The sequence below is a fragment of the Pteropus medius genome, unplaced genomic scaffold, assembly GCF_902729225.1.
Source record: "Pteropus medius unplaced genomic scaffold, Ma_sr-lr_union100, whole genome shotgun sequence".
Taxonomy (NCBI): domain Eukaryota; kingdom Metazoa; phylum Chordata; class Mammalia; order Chiroptera; family Pteropodidae; genus Pteropus; species Pteropus medius.
This window is the reverse complement of record NW_024343578.1, coordinates 320,043-336,421: the sequence shown is the minus strand read 5'-3', so window position 1 is coordinate 336,421 and position 16,379 is coordinate 320,043. Positions and strand designations below refer to the sequence as shown.

Sequence of the window (16,379 nt, the reverse complement as noted above, 5' to 3'; positions counted from 1 at the left end):
TAATAGAAACAGCAGCAGCAGAAGAAGCCTGCATTGCTCCCCAAACTTCATTTCATCTAGCTTTACTTTCGGACAAACATAAAAACTCCACTGGTAGAAATCTCTAGTGTTCCCTTATATATGACTCTACTCTCCTTCCTGGAAAGAAGGGAGGACTACACCCCTTGCAATCTTGTCACTTCCAGTCCAAGGAATTGAGGAACCAATGTGCCATCTCTAGGTACTCTTCCTCTGCTGTAGCCATGTGCCAAAATGCAGAAAGCCTGGATTCTGAGTCACTGCCTGGAGGAGAGCTACCTTGGAGAGTCATTTGGCCTGCTTCATACTTCAGAAGAATACAAAATAAATCTCTGATGTGTTAAGCCAGTGAGACTTGAGGTTTGTTGATTACTACAGCAGGATCTACCCTATCCTGACCAATAAGTACTCATATACTCCTAAAAGGGATCTCACAATACTTTAGGGCGGGCACTTCAATTTTTTTAAATAACTTGCTTTTTTGTCAATTTTCATATTCTATACTTTGTAATACTACCTCATCTTACAAGTAAATTAACTTTTCAAACTTTCCATGTTCCTTCCTTCTTTTATATTTTTAACCTAAAAAAGAAAATAATTACATTTTACTTATATTTAATTTACAGATTGATACCGGGGCTTTCACTGGGTCATATGTTATACATTCATATGTCGCCCACAGTACCCGTGGTAGCCTGTAATCATAGTCCGTTCCAGGACAAGGAAGGTGTAATGAGAGCACCCGAACTCTTCACTTGCTTCCAGCTTAAGGCGACATGGTACAGTTAAACAGAATTATGGATGTTACCTAGTTTAAAATGAACTAACCCTCATGAAATTAACAAAGGGTTTTAAATGTTTTTACTAAGAGCCAAAAGGTTTTGTGTGTCATTAAAATTTACTTCAATATACTATTTATTTTACTTTGTCTCTTCCATATTTAATTTTTTGTGAATGTCATGAAGACATAATATATTGGCACAGTAGCACATCATGCAATTAATAAATAAATATACATGTATAAGTGGGGATCTATGCTCAAAAAATATTTAATGACTGAAGCATAAGATAAAAGTAATCGGAGCCAACAGTTTAGAGAATACTTTCATCTTTGCCATATTATAATCATTCCTAAATTGCTTTAACCATTTTTCAAAACTAAAAAAGTAATAACTTTCTACAGAACTGGGGAAATTTACACAGCAGTAACAAGTTCACAGGATTTCATGAACCAGAAAAGGCAGAAAAAAACAGAAAATGATAGGGAAGGGCATTAATTTGATTTAGTTGCAAAGAACAAAGCTTTCTGCTTGGACTCCAAAGGGGTGGTAGCCAGAGAAACAGAAAGAGTCAGCAGATGACCCTAAGAAAGTCAGAGCACTTTATAGGCCAACACAGAGACCAATTATCAGAGCATCACTGGTTTAGCCAAATTAAAATTATCTCAAATTGTTACACAATGTTAAATGATATCTGGGCATTTTTTTTCATTTTTTTACCCAAATGGCACAGCACCATCTCCTCTGCATCTCTTAACATTTATCTCACTACCGGTAAGAGGTGAAGCTGAGAATTAAACCCAGGCATGTATGACCCCAAAGCCCTTATGAAAGTAACATTACACAAATAAGCCTCACTGAACACGTAGGATATGAGAATGGAGACTGGCTACAACCGAAATGGAAAAGGCAGAAAGAGGGGGTGCTGAGAAGTCTCCCAGGAGAAGGTACTGAAAAGAGCAAAGGCACAGAGGTAGGAAACCCTAAGTATGAGCAGGAATTACCAAGTGTGGTTCTGGTAGCAAAGGAGATGTGGAGGGACTTGGTACAAGATACTGCTGGAAAGCCTGGTTCAGGCTTTCCATAGAAGGCTCAGCCAAAGAGGGAGATTTAATTCTGGAGGCAACGGGTAAGTATTGAGGGCATTAAAATAGAGGAATGGCATAACTGCAGGTGGAAAATTAATCTTGTTATGATGTGGAGGATGCATCGGAGAAAGAAGTATGTACTTAATACTGAATAGATGAGGCAGAAATTTATGTTTCTCTAACATAACAAGTCCATTCTACCCAATCTCATTTAATAGTGTTCAATTTTCTACTTAGAGAACAAATTCCACTCATTCTAGAGTGAAATAATTCTTCTGGGGCTTAAAAAAAATCAATTTGCCAGTTAAATGTGGCCCTCTAAATGTTGCCGTTAAAATGTCTACTCTTGCAAAAATTAACATTTTCCTCTTCTATTCAGGGAAGTACTTCTGAGCTGCTATTGTGACTGCTGAAACAGAAATCAAAATTAACCAAGAGCAAAAGTTAGACAATGAGGAGTGATCCCCGTCTTCTTCAACAATGTGAAAGGTTATTGGAAAATAAAGAGATCACAAGATGTAATCTCACATTTCCTATGCCCTCTTGTAGTCTCCAAGTCAAACACATACTAAGTCATAGCTTTCTTGATGATACTAAACTTTCTTCTGCACAGGTTGTGGTACCATTTGCAAAGCATCAACTATTCAGTGAGAAGCCAAGGTTGAAAAACACTGAGATGAGTCATAACCTACCTGATTTTCTTCATGGGAAACTCTCATCTGCTCCTTGAGAACAGACATCCGGGCTGCCTCTTCTTTCCTCAAGACTCTTTCCTTCTTGAGCTCAGGACTCCAGAAGGTCTTGATACTGTTCATGGAAGACCCTAACTTACTGTCCTTGATGTCTAGCTCTTTCCGAAGGAGGTCATTCTCTCTCTGAAGTTCCTTGAGCTGGGCTTGAAGGTCTAACATTGTGCTATCCCTTACCTGCCTCAACATGGAGGGGACCTGGTGGTGGTGATGATGAGATGAGCTGGTCAGACCACCATGTTGGTCTGTGTATGAAAGGACATCTGTGTGGGAAAGTCCAGCGGAAGCAATATTGGGACTACTCCCCATGGCTGTGACTCGGCCTCCATATACAGCTCTATTGGTGGCCCTCCCCAGAGTCATGGTGCCCTTTGGGTAAGTTGTTGAAGCCACCCCCTCATGATCGCTCAGATACATAGGTCCAGATGTAGCATAGGCTGCATTAAGGGACTGGATATTCTCCATGGACAGAGTCTTGCCTGTTCCCCCACCTCCCCCACTACTTGTTCTTCGGTGGCCCAAACGAGGAGACCTTGGCAAACGAGGAGATCTGGAAGGGCTCCCTTCCAGACTAGTGATTGTTCTTGCACTTCCATACATTTTTCTTCTATTATGAGGTGCTACTGAAGAGAAGGAATGCTATACTAAGTTGGGGAGTAGGCCAATATTTCCACGGTTGGCCAGAATTTTCACTGCATTCTTTTCAAAGTCTGCACCAGAAAATGACTCCAATCAGAGATCTGAAAAATGAGAGAAAAGATAATCAAAAACAAACTCCTTTAGAACTCTGACTATAACTTCGTTGTGGTTTTTAAAATATATATATAGATTTATGATGATGATAGATGAACGATAGACAGTCATACCCATCTTCATTTAATAAAAGTGACTCCAAAACTTTACTTACTATATCTAATCACTTTGTAAATTCCCCCACCCTGCTCCCAACAAGGTCAAAATTTCTCAGAGCAAAGAAGATGCTCCCTTTTCCTTAGGAAAATAAAGCTCTGCATTTTGGTGTGTGCTAAGTGAAAGTTGGGACCTCCAGAAAATTCACTTAAGAATTTCTCATCAGAGAGACCTTAGGTATAAAATACTCCATCCTGGGGGCATAATCCCCATACACAAGTGGCTTGACAATGACTCTGAAAAGCTATTGCTTCCAAGGATGTCAAATAACAGTCAATCGTGTTTTTACCTCCCCCTCTTATACCCATTACAGGTATCACTAATCCATCATAGTCCTCTTTTCAATTACATTCAGAACTCTTCTCAACACAACACTCCAGATGATTTACCACCAATCAACTGGCATTGACACATGAGTTGGAAACTATTAACCATCTTGGAGCTAAAAGAAAATGAGGTGGTTCAACCAATGAGACTACCCTCCATATAGCCAGACCCTAAATGCTTTCACCAGAGAATATGACAGTCCTGTCTCTCCTTTCATGCATGTCTTTCCGGCTGGCATTTGGGGATTTCTTTTCCATTTTGGCTGACCTAAATATTCATATTAACCACGCCACACCTGTACATAAACAGCATAGGAAAACAATGCATCATGTTAGAGTCCCTGGTCCCATAACCCCTAGAGAAAAGTAGAAGCTCCCTGTCATGGTTACTTAAGTACATTGGTGCAGATTTTATGTAGCCAGAGCTATAGCATTGTGATTATTCCTTCAATGGTATGATCCAAATGGCCTTAATGGGGCATATCATGGCCTCCCGCTCTTCCTCTTAGAATGTATTTGGTGTACTCTCTTTTTCTTCAGCTTTAAGACAGTAAGAGCGCAGGTTCTGGAGAAGGCTAAATTGAGGTTCAAATCTCCAATGTAACATCCAACTAGCAGAGTGACCTTAGACAAATTATTTAACTGTTATGAGCTTCCTTTCTGCAATCAATAAAATGTGTGTAATACCACTCAACTCATAGTAATCTAAGAAAAAATATGATGTTTATAAAACATCTACCACAGAATAGTTAAAAGTTTTTGTTGGTAGTGTCAATGAGATAAGTACATTAATAGAAATTATACAGGGCATCTTTTATTTTTTACCTATCAGTCACTCTCTCTTTCCCCTCGCCTTGCCCCACTTTCTGGTAACACTATCTCTATTTTCCTTAGAGAAATTGTCTCTAACCCTCTGTTCACAGTTCATTAGGTTTAGGTAAGGCTGATTCCCTCTATTCCATCCTGGATCATGTCAGTAGTGAGAATATGACCCAGGGCTGGCCAATCATCATATTCCATCCCCCAGACATGGCAGCGGGTTTAAGGATGGACATGTGACCCCCCCACACACATTGGTCCATAAAGACTCCACATCGTGATTTTAGCTGAAATGACTGGGGAAAATAAGCTCTTTTCAGCTGGAATTACTTACTTTCTGAGTATCTGAGAAGCTGAGAATGGAGCTTCTGAGTATCATCAAATGAAAAAGGCTTCCTTGAGAGTGAGGCTGATGAAAAGGAAAGCAGAGCCAAACTTTTAATAGTATAAAATCAAGCCAGGTGACATCACTTGATACCCTGAATCCAGCAGTCATTGAAGCTACATCTATCCGTTTAGTTACATTTTAGTTACATATCCCAAGTAGACTGATGGCATTAATGGCCCTAATTCTTTACTCATTCTTGTATCTGCCTCCTCAGCAGTGCCCTCACAATCTGACTCTGGGTTCCATCATATGACTTGCTTTGGCCAATGAAGAGATGCCAAATGTGAGGCAAGTAGAGGTATAAATAGCACTTGTATTTACTCTCTTGCTCATTTTCCTCTGCCATAGCCATTAGAACATGCCCAGTACAGCCTGCTGAAAGATAAGAAACAAAATAGTCAAGATGTCATATCCAATAGCCAATCAACCACAAGTCCGGTCAAGATCAGCAGCGGTGCCTAGCCAATGAGCAGCTGACCACAGATACATGAGCAAGTCCAGCTGAGAGCCACTGAACCCCATATATTCATAAGCTAAATAAATACTTCTTAGTATGTCACTGATGTTTTACAGTTGGTTGTTTTTCAGCATTACTGGGCCAACAGATAACTAATACATTTACCCATAAATTTCCTTTTTTGCTACATTCAATTCTAATCAGGGTATCTGTCACTTGTACCCTAAAGAGCCCTCACATAGAGTATGAAGAAATATTTCCCATAAAAGCTTCCCCTTTCCATAAAATGTCCCTTTAAAGAATTATATACCTATCTCTAACTAATGTTTTTGTGGCTCAGAGCTTAATTTTGTTTTACCTGATAATATACAAAAATCATCTGTACCTAAGATTTTTGCATGAATAACCTGTTCTATAAAAAAAGGTAAATCTAACAATCAGAATTCAGTTTACATAAATGAGAGGAAGACCATATTGAAATAATGTAACCATTACATGAATTTTTAATAAGATACAAAGATGTTCATAACATACTAGCAGTGAGGGGGGCAGGGACAGGTTAGAAAACATTGTTATGGTTTGCTCATACTTTTGTAAGACACATAACTGGCAGAGAAGACCAGAAAACAACATACATCAAAATGTTAACAGTGGTGGGAGTCTAAGAGGTTTTCATTTTCCTCCTTTTGTTCCTTTGCATTTTCTAAATTTTCTGAAATATAGAAAGATCTTTTCTATTGCCTTTTTCCTTATATTTTGTTTATTTCTGCTCTAATCTTTGCTATTTTCTTCCTTCTATTAACTTTGGGCTTAATTTGTTCTTCTTTCCCTGGTTCCTTGAGGTATAAAGTTAGATTGTTTGAGATCTTTTTTCTTAATGAAAGTTGTTTATTGCTATGAACTTAAGAAAATAATTTTATTTTCCTTCTATAATTCTAACAGTTAAATGAATTTATTTTGTGCATAGAATCTAGAAATCTAGGTCCTAGCTAGGCCACCACTTATAAAGTTGTCTTCCTATCTAAGAAGACAGAGAAGACTGGAAGTCCAGCTGGCCGAGACTTTGGAAAACTGCAGTAAACCAAGAAACAAAATGTGGATTTGCTCCCTTTGGAAATACACATACATACAATATGTTATATACACAGATACAGCAACTTTTGTGAAACAGTGTTTCTTTATTTAAAGAGCAATACATGTTGACAGTGGCCCACAATTTCCTTGGGTTCTCCTTTTCTAGATTTAGTATCAGGTTTATGCTAGTGTCATAGAATGGATTGCAAAGCTTTCGATTTTTCATATGTTCTGGAACAGTTGCCATAATATGACTACTCTATTCCTGAAATTTTTGGTAGAACTCATCCATAAAACTGAATGGGCTTAGTTGTTATCTTTCCATTTTTTTACTTTGTTTACTGATCTTTTGAGGTTTGTTACCTATTTATGTCAATGACCACAAATATGTTACTTCAGAAACAGTCCATTCCAGCCAGATTTTTCAGTCTTATTGGTATTATTTTGTAGAACACACCTTAGAAATTTTTTAATTGCCTCTAGTTATATACCCATCTCAGTCCTAATGTTTTTATTTTTGTTTCCCTTAATCACAGTAAGACAAATGTTTGTCTATTTTTTTTTTTTTTACTGTTTGAAAGATACAACTTTTGGTTTTATTGATATATTTTACTACATTCTATCTTCCATTTCATCAGTATCTCTATATCCTTGATAGAAATTTATACTTTGTGTTTTAGTTACTTTTGCCTTTTTGCATTAAATATTCATTTATCTTCAATCATATTATCTGATTAATGCATGTAATATTACACACATTGGTTTCCTATTCCAGGATTGTATGTATAGAACTCTTGTCATTTGTAAATGGCTATTTTCCTTTTGAAATTTTTTCCATCCTATGGATTATTTAGAAAGATATATTTAAATGTCAAAGTAGATGGAATTTTTTTTTTAACGCCTACAGCACCTGGTATTCCTATGTGTTCTCTCATCCAAGTACTAACCTGGCCCGACCCTGCTTAGCTTCTGAGATCAGACAAGATTGGGCACATTCAGGGTGGCATAGCCATAGACAGATGGAACTTTTTGACTAAAACTTTGTAGTTTGAATTTTATGGCATTGGGATCACAGAAAATTTCTAATCTTAGAAACTTATCAAGACTTTCTAATTGGCCTAATAAATGATCAATTTTCTTAATTGTTAAAACAACTAATAATTATAGAAAATTTTTAAGATACAGATATGTATACAGAATAAAATGAAAACACTCTCAATCCTGTCACTCATAGACAACCTTTGTTAACAAGTTGATGTTGTTTCCAATTCTTAAGTGTGTGTGCGTGTGTATAAAATTTAAAACAAAATTAGTATTATATTTTATATAAAGTCCTGTACTCTCCTTTCTCCTCATTGGTTTTATTCTTAACATCTCTCATTTTTCCACTTAACGTTAATGCCATAAAATATTTTTATACCTGATTTTTAATGGTCACCATGAGTCTCCAAAGATGGCCACCAAAACTGCTCCCTTTCTTGCACACATTTGTCTCTCTATCAAGAAATGGAATCAATTTCCCTTCTGCTCAAATCTTGTCTGATCTTGTAACTGCTTTGACCAACAAATACTGCAGAAGTGACATTGTTCTTGCTCTGGACCTATCCTTACAGAGGTATCTCATTTTCTGGTTTTGTTCTCTTAAAAGCCAGAGATGTAAGGTCCAAGCTATTCTACGAAAAAGAGAAGCCACATAGAAAGACCTAGAAGATGAGATACCAGATGGAAAGAGAGGCCATGAGGAGAACCAAAGTATCCCAGGCAACAGCCAACACTGAGATATCAGACTGGTGAGACAAGCCAACTTGGACCTTCCAGTCCAGCTGCTCAATCAACCTATAGAGTGGTGGGAAATAATTAATTATTATTTAAAGCCTCCTGACTTAGGAATTTTTTGGTAACTGTCACAATCTTTCATTGAATAGCTATCTAATCATTTATTGAACCAATCACCTATTGTGGGCCACTTAGGTTATTTCTTTTTTAAATGGGAATATCCTAATTGATATTCTGACTGATAAAGCTCTGTATATACCTCTTATTACTTCTCCAAGATAAAGTTCTAGAAGTAGAATTACAAGATGGAAATTTAAAGGCTCTTGATACCCACTATCAAAATTCTCCCCAGAAATGCTGAAATAATTTGCACTCACATCCTTACCTTTGGCTATTTTTCCTCCACCATTTTACTCTTTACTCTCAATATATCCTAGAAGCCATCATCTTCTCTAATAAAAAAAAAAAAAATCCCTGGATTACTCAACTCAAGATCACAGCTCCACATATTCAGTAAACACACCTTAAGAAATAATACCAATACTGTGCTACACCAGTTCTGCTTTAAGCCAGTGCTTAGTTTGGTAACTATTCAGATAAACAAGGCTATCAGGGTTTTGATTTTACACCAAGATGTCTCAGAGACCTAGAGACGTTAATGTATATTGTGACTATTCCAAAATTGAGTATATAATGTAGCTTTCCCCAAATTTACTTGACAAAAGAACCTTTTACCCTTCAGAATATCTGAAAACTTTTCACTGAACATTCAGATTTATTCATTTAATAAATATCTTTTAAGCATCAGCTTAATTCCCAATGTTGAATGCTTTGGATAAAGCAGTGATTGACACAGACACAGCTTCTGTCTATGGGAAGTTTACCCATGAGAATATGCTTTCTTAGAATTTTTTTTCATCTCAGCTGTAACACGGTTTGAGGAGAAGATAGTTATAGGAACTAGGCACTGCTTTAAGGACAAGGACATGAAACTGACGCAAAAGAATCAGAATTGAACTCTAAGAGGGAAATAGAGAAGACAAAAATAATGACTGGTTGGAGTTTTGGCCCTACTAGGACAAGAAATAAATATAATTCTGTATTTATTTTTCTCAATAAAGAAGCCAGAATGTCAAAAGGAATACAAGTCAGTCACTGGCAGTCTGTGTGTCTAAGAAGTGAAGAAACAGGTTAACGTTGCTTACTCCAAGATCCCATCAGACAAAAGGTATTATGTACAATTCTACAGAATTTATCAAAGCCAATAAAAACTTTGGAGAACATTAATATGATAACAGAATAATTTCTTCCCCACTATACATCTGCTTCTTAACAGTAAATTTTAATTAGCATCTAGGCCCAACACTTTATTTCAGAAGTAGTCTCTTCCACCAAATTTACAAAGAGCAGGGATGATTTCCTGGAATAATTTTACCCTTAAAGCCTTAGCACATATAGTGATGTTGATTTCACAGATGAGGTAAAGGCCCAGTTGACGAGGTAAGCCAAAGGCAAGTTCCTATGGCTGTCATGTCCTAAGTCTCATGATTCCTACTTATTCTACTGAGTCACGCACAACACCCCTTCCCCCTTCCCCAGCTGTGTCTAAGTCTCCTGATGTATTTTTAGGTACTTGTTTTGACACTTGGGCTTTTTTTGGTTGTCGTCTCCTAATTCTCATCTATCCTGATTTTTTTTTTTAGTTCTGTAAAATGAATCCCTGAGAAAGAGCAAGAAGATCAACTTTATTCAACAATCAATAATGCAAAGTCTTCTATTTCCCATTACTGACTTGAAGAAAACTATTTCTAAGCTTTTCCACCCATTTATAAATGCATTATAGGAAATAAGGTAGCAGTTAATATTTTATTGTTTTAAATACTATTATGAAGCCAAGACAGCTCAATCATTAAGTTTTCTTGTAAAGTCTTAAAAACACCTGCTTTCTTATATATTTGTGATGTACAATCCTAAGAAGGATATATTATTAATTAGATCAAACTATGCGCAGAAACAAAAAAAATGTTGCTGAGTATGACACCAATGAAATTAATTGCGTAACACCTTTCACTTTAAAAGCACTTCATGAACAAAATTCGAAGTCCAGGAGTTAAGTTCCATTTAAGGCTCAAATACAAAATAAAATCAAAGATGGTTTTATGAACTTATAAGAGTACTTTCTCTAATTGAATATGAATTCATAAATAAAATATACATTCATCCACTCACTCTCTTAAAAGGTTTAAGGACTCTTGAACTGTAAGCTCAGGGGGAAAAAAATGGTGGAGAGAGCCCTGATTCCTGTCTACCTCAAGCATCGCAGACTATCACGGTCTGGAATGGTCTATTTTAAGACAAAAGCATTTCCTGCTATCTGGTCTAAATTAGGTTAAGTTTATTTCCACAGATCTCAGGCTCAGCCCATCACCTGAGCCCTGCTGACAGGACGTGTGAGCTGAGATCATCAGTATCTCCCACGATTTAACCCAAATTAAAATATCCTCTTTTTTTTCTTACTGGGATCCCTAACTTTTTAAAAATTTTTGTGTCACAGACTACAATTAATTCCTTTCTAGAGGAAGATATGGTGTTGAACAGATCTCAAGCAAGAAGTGGCTGACCAGGAGCCAGATGCTGCCTACAGTTGTGTTGTATATGGCTAGCCCAGTGATCTTTATAATTTTGATCTAGTTGCCAACATAAAGAGACAAGACATTTCACATTAAAATCCAAATCTGGCTTCTCCTGAAAAATCTGAAAATCTGACAATGTCAGGCCCACCCCCTACAAGGTCATGGCTGGTTCGAGCCAACCAGCAGCTGCCCCTTCAAGAGAGGGCACACACCCTCCAGTAAGCGACAATCCCTCCTCTCCTTATTACCTAACACTCAGTCTGATTCCTTCTTTCCATGCTTGTCCCTGTAGGTGTTTAAATTTTACTACTTCTACCCATATAAAAGATCTTAAATAAGAATTAATTCTCCTTCACTACCCACTTCAAGTCCATTACCAAATCCTATTAATTCTAACTCCAAAATCTCACTCAACTTGTTCCCTTGTTTCTACTTCTACCATCACCACCCCATTGCACCAACATGACCTGATTAAGCTATTCCAAAACCTCTTAAAGCATCTCCACTTTTCTACTCCTCCTCTACTCTATTTCTCACATATCAGCCAAACTATTTAAAGGTAACAATTCTGATCACAAAATATCTGGCTTAGCCACTTAAAACCCTCAAAATCCTTCCCATGGCCCAAGACCCTACAAGATCTGGCTACTGCCAACAGCTCTAGCCTCCTCTCTTGTTGCTGTCTCCTTCACTGACTCTGCCTGGGTCTTCTTTCTGTGGCTCAAATATATCCAGTCCCTTCCTGTCTCACAGCCATCACACATGCTGTTGTCTTTGCAGGGCTGATTACTATTTAGATGAGAGCATCGAACAACATGCCCTCTACAAGGTCTATACCATCTAAATCAGCTCTCTCAGCTATGTTCTCTCAAAGTATAATACCTTTTTCCATGGCATGAATGACATGATATTTTTCAACAAGAGAAGCTGACTTTATCTGCCCCACCAGGGTTGTCTGAGTGGCTCTCTTTCTTAAGCAATATGGGGTGATGGAGTAACCTGGGTCCTCTCGTGAAGGTGTAGAAAAATCTTGTGTAATCCAATCAAGGCCTCCCCTCCTCAGATCCATGGTTTGCTAAATGGGAAGTCATGAAGGAGAGGAACTGATATGTACAAAGGATTCTGGAGCCTTCGGGGAAGAAGTCACTGACATCCCAGTCATGTTGCCCAGGATTCAGAGCGAGATCTATTAGAGGAGATGAATGTGGTTGCAAATAAAACTAACGTTCCAAAAATAAACAATTACTTCAAAACAAGAGGAAATCCAGGCTGGTGATCAGGATTCAAAACAAGTGACCCAGGAGCCATGTAGAAGTTTATATGGAGAAGTTTGTGGGTGAGGTGGGAAGCTCCTAGAGCTCCGCAATGCTTTATGGAATCTGTGCAATGGGGCACATTGTGCACAGGACTGTAACCCATGAGGAAGTCCGTGTGTCCTAGGCAGGGTTCCCCACAAACAGATGCTGAGATAAAAATCTTGGTTCAGCTGGTTCATTTAGAAGCTAATCCCAAGAAGTACTAAGGGGAGAATTTGGCACTAAGACAAGGACATAAAGGAAGTTAATACACAGTGCATTTTTAAGATTACTGCTCTGTACAACTGAGTTCTGTCTTGCTGAAGGTGCTCTGAGAGAGTGTAAAACTTGCCTCATAGTTACACCCCCATTCATCATTAGCGGAAGCCTACCCCCCTGGCATCCAGCCTGTGCTACTTGGAGGCCAAGAGAAAGACCTCATGTTCCAATACAGGCCTTGAGTACAGAGGAGATGGACATGGGGCATTGATGGTATATGCTACACCACGTATGGCACACCCATGGCTGAGCCTGGCCACTGGGAGATCAGATTGACCTTCCCTTGCAAGACCAACAGTGGTGACTATGAAGGGTACCTGCAGCATCTTTCAGTCTGAGGAAGACCAGCCTCAGCACCGAAACCTGGTGGCAGAAGGATGCAATAAGATAGCGGACTGGTTGGACAGAACCTACCCTTGGGCTTGTGTGTGGGATTTATATCTATATCCCCCTCATTTGGGAGCAGTGTAATCTCAGGGTAGGGAGTCAGAGGAGGAGACAGGGAGAGGTGGAAAGAGGTAGGGAGAGGCATACTGAAAAGACAGAACTCCCAGCTAAGGAGGAAGGTGGGTTTCAGCATTTTCAATTTAATTTGGATGAATAAAACTTGGAAAAATGTTTTGAACAGTAATCCATATATGACTCAAAAGCACTTCTACATTTAATAATTCCATATTAATTTGTGTGATTACTTGTTAGAGTCTCTCTTCCCTCCTACTTTAACCCCCTACATCGCAGCCCAGGGTTTAACATTCATTCTAATATTTGTGGGGCCCAAGCAAGAATACAAATGGAGGCCCAAATCCCACATTTCTATACTTTTTAAAGTTATAAATCAAGCTAATAAACTGGTAAATAAAATACAATCCAGCCTCCTACCTTGACATATTTTAAGATGTAGATGGTGATATTTAAATTTTGAACTTAGAATTCTTGGACTTCAGAATTCTGGCCAAAACATGATAGCAAGAGGCAGGCCTGCCCCAACCAGCATCTTTCTCTCCCCATTCCTGGCTCAACCATACCCCAAAGGCCTCGCACATGTGAATTCAGCAACCTGCACACTAGGCTACTTCATCTATATCAGAGGTCAGTAAAATTTTTCTATAAAAGATCAGATAGCAAATATTTTAGGCTTTGTGGACCATTCGATCTTTGCCACAAACTACTCAGCTCTGCAATTTCAGCACAAAAGCAGGCACAATTTATAACCAAATAAGTGTGGCTGTGTTATAATAAAACTTTATTTTAAAAAACAAGTGTTAGCTAGATTCAGCCCACAGGGAGTAGTTTGCCTGCATCGAGTCAATACTTTCACAAACAGATATACCTCAGCAATTCTAGGCTTAAAGGTGTGCACACTGGTGGCATGGTTTGTCCTCTGGAGAAGAGGCTTGATAAAGAAACCCAAGCAGACCCTAGAAGACAACCCAGAGTCTTTTAGACAGGGAGGTTCCAGGCCTATGGGTACCCAGAGTAGACCCTGGAATGCTGAGCACAGGTTCCAAGTGGGCAGCTCCACTTGGCCCTGTATACTCCTCTCCCATGACGAAGGTACAGTCAAATGAGGCCCTCTAGATTAGTCCTCTAACGTCTGAGGCCCTGGGCAGGGGCTTTTCCTAACTAAATCTAAGGGTACACAGGAGGGATGCAAGACTTACTGAATATTTGGAAAAACATTTGATATTATAATATTTTCATCATATCACTGAAATCGCTTCCATGGCAGTTAATGCAACAATTTTGTAACTGTAACCAGAGAGGTGAGACATGGTGTTTTAAAAGAAAGAGGGGACCTCAGAATCAGATCTGGTTGGAGTCATATCTCTAATTTCTTGACATATAGCCTTAAGCAAATTATTCACTTCTCCAATACTCACTTTTCTCATCTGTAAAATGGGGATGATAGCAATACTTTTCATAGCAATTTGAGAAAGATTTAAAAAGATGATAGAAGAAAAGTAATTAGCACAATGCCAAGCATACAGCTAATTCTCAATAAAGCTAACTTTGGTAAGTCCATGCTACTAGGACAAGGCACAATGATTCTGAACCTCAAAGTTGTCAGAATTCTCTCAGTCCACTAAGCTTACTTTGTCAGACATTCCTTAGTCAAACTCAGCCTACTATTCAAAAGTATTCAAGACGTCAACTATTTTTTAAAACTGGAAAGAAAAATGGACATTTTCCCATCATCTACAGGTTAAAATATAATGCATCTATCAGTACTGAAAGTTCCAATAACAAGTCATTTCTTATTTAAATGCCACAATGATATGAATCAGGAAAAAAAGTCCAGCTCGACACAGCTTGATCTTCGAAAATGCTTTCTCATCATTCTCCAAGAAGCTCTCTGCAACTCAAACACACTCATTCATGCATCACTACTCTCTCCTTTAGTTCCCCCAAACTCATTTTATAATTACTGTTTTTCATGTGCAGATTTAGCATGATTACATGTTCAGCTGCCTTGGCTATATTTTACAGTAAGGTGCTTGAGTGAAGAGGCTGACTACATTCCATACTGAAAGGTAAGGATTCTGCATATGAAAGTATTAGTTAATTGTGCTTTCCATTAGCTATCTCTGTTGTTTTAATTTCAAACTCTAACAATTTATTCTAAAGGATTAAATTTAAAATCTAAAACACTTAAAAATGTTTATTAAAGGAACAGACTACTGTCTAGTATACAAGTTAAATATATAAATATATATACATATATATCAAAACCCCAAACAATAAACAGTAAAAATGAATAATAATTTAAGATGCTAAATCAAATTATAAAAAATTATGGTTAATATAAAATGCTGATTATAACATTATTCATTGTCTCATAAAGTTTCATAAATGTGATAAATGAAGCTTGTTGTACTGAAGAGCTAAATAAGGTTTTTAGATCAATTTTTTAAACATCTGTGCATTTCCTTTAATCTGCGAATGTAAAATGTCAATTGGCAAAGCTTTAGTTATAGTGTACTTATTTTAAAAATTTCAGGAATTATTGGGTCATATACTAAAAAAAATCCTCAATCTGTCAACCAACAGATGTTTCAGAGAAAATGATAGAAAGGTAGGAGAATAACAACTCTACCCCTTTGTCCCTGAAAATCCAATCACACAAAATTTTTCTATGTTTAAAATCAATGTGTAAGAATTATGTCTAAATAGCCTTTTACTAGAAAAGAATATATACATAATCACATACACGAGGGAAAATTTTAGCAAAGATTACAAGGTATTCCAAAAGAAAAAAAGACCACAATCAATAGCAAGGGATAGAAAATGGCTTAAATGTGAAAATTTCAGAGACAAGCCTTCATCTATGTACTCTGGAAAGAAGAGAAAGAATATATGTTATATCCTAACTCTGGGATCTATCAAAAATATGGCTGTTCATTCTGGAGGAGTCACATAAGCCTTTAGCAAGGGCCAAGTTCAGGATGCTGAGCAATACTCAGAAACCCCTCTGTAAACTGAAACTAGAGTTAATGAGAGTTAGTAACTGTATTAAGTAACTGAGTTAAATCTATTAGTGTACAGATAAGGGTAAGCTTATCTAACATAAAAATATATTAAAAGAGAAATTATGGGACATGGTTCAAATCTATTCAACAAATATTTCTAAGAAACAAATCAGTACTATGGTTTCTGACATTCCATAGACCCAGTTCCTCCATTTCAAAAGGGAGCCATAGCCCCCTAATTCAGGTTTACATGAGCACTCTAGTTACTGTGCAAGGCTGCCAGGTGCGTGAATATTGAAAATAGATGACAGCCTCTCTGGGA

General features: G+C 37.6%; 1 protein-coding gene and 1 pseudogene across 18 annotated transcripts in view; both read right to left on the bottom strand.

The window, feature by feature from the left end:
* Positions 1-16,379, bottom strand: part of ERC2 (ELKS/RAB6-interacting/CAST family member 2) — a 907,956-nt gene that overhangs the window by 876,821 nt on the left and 14,756 nt on the right. For all 18 annotated transcript variants that reach the window (XM_039867403.1, XM_039867394.1, XM_039867401.1 and 15 more), the window contains exon 2: positions 2,578-3,374. In XM_039867403.1, coding sequence (XP_039723337.1) covers positions 2,578-3,234 — 657 coding nt within the window. In that variant the 5' untranslated portion in view covers positions 3,235-3,374. The remainder of the gene's footprint in view (positions 1-2,577; positions 3,375-16,379) is intronic.
* Positions 7,506-7,624, bottom strand: LOC120606359 (uncharacterized; annotated as a pseudogene).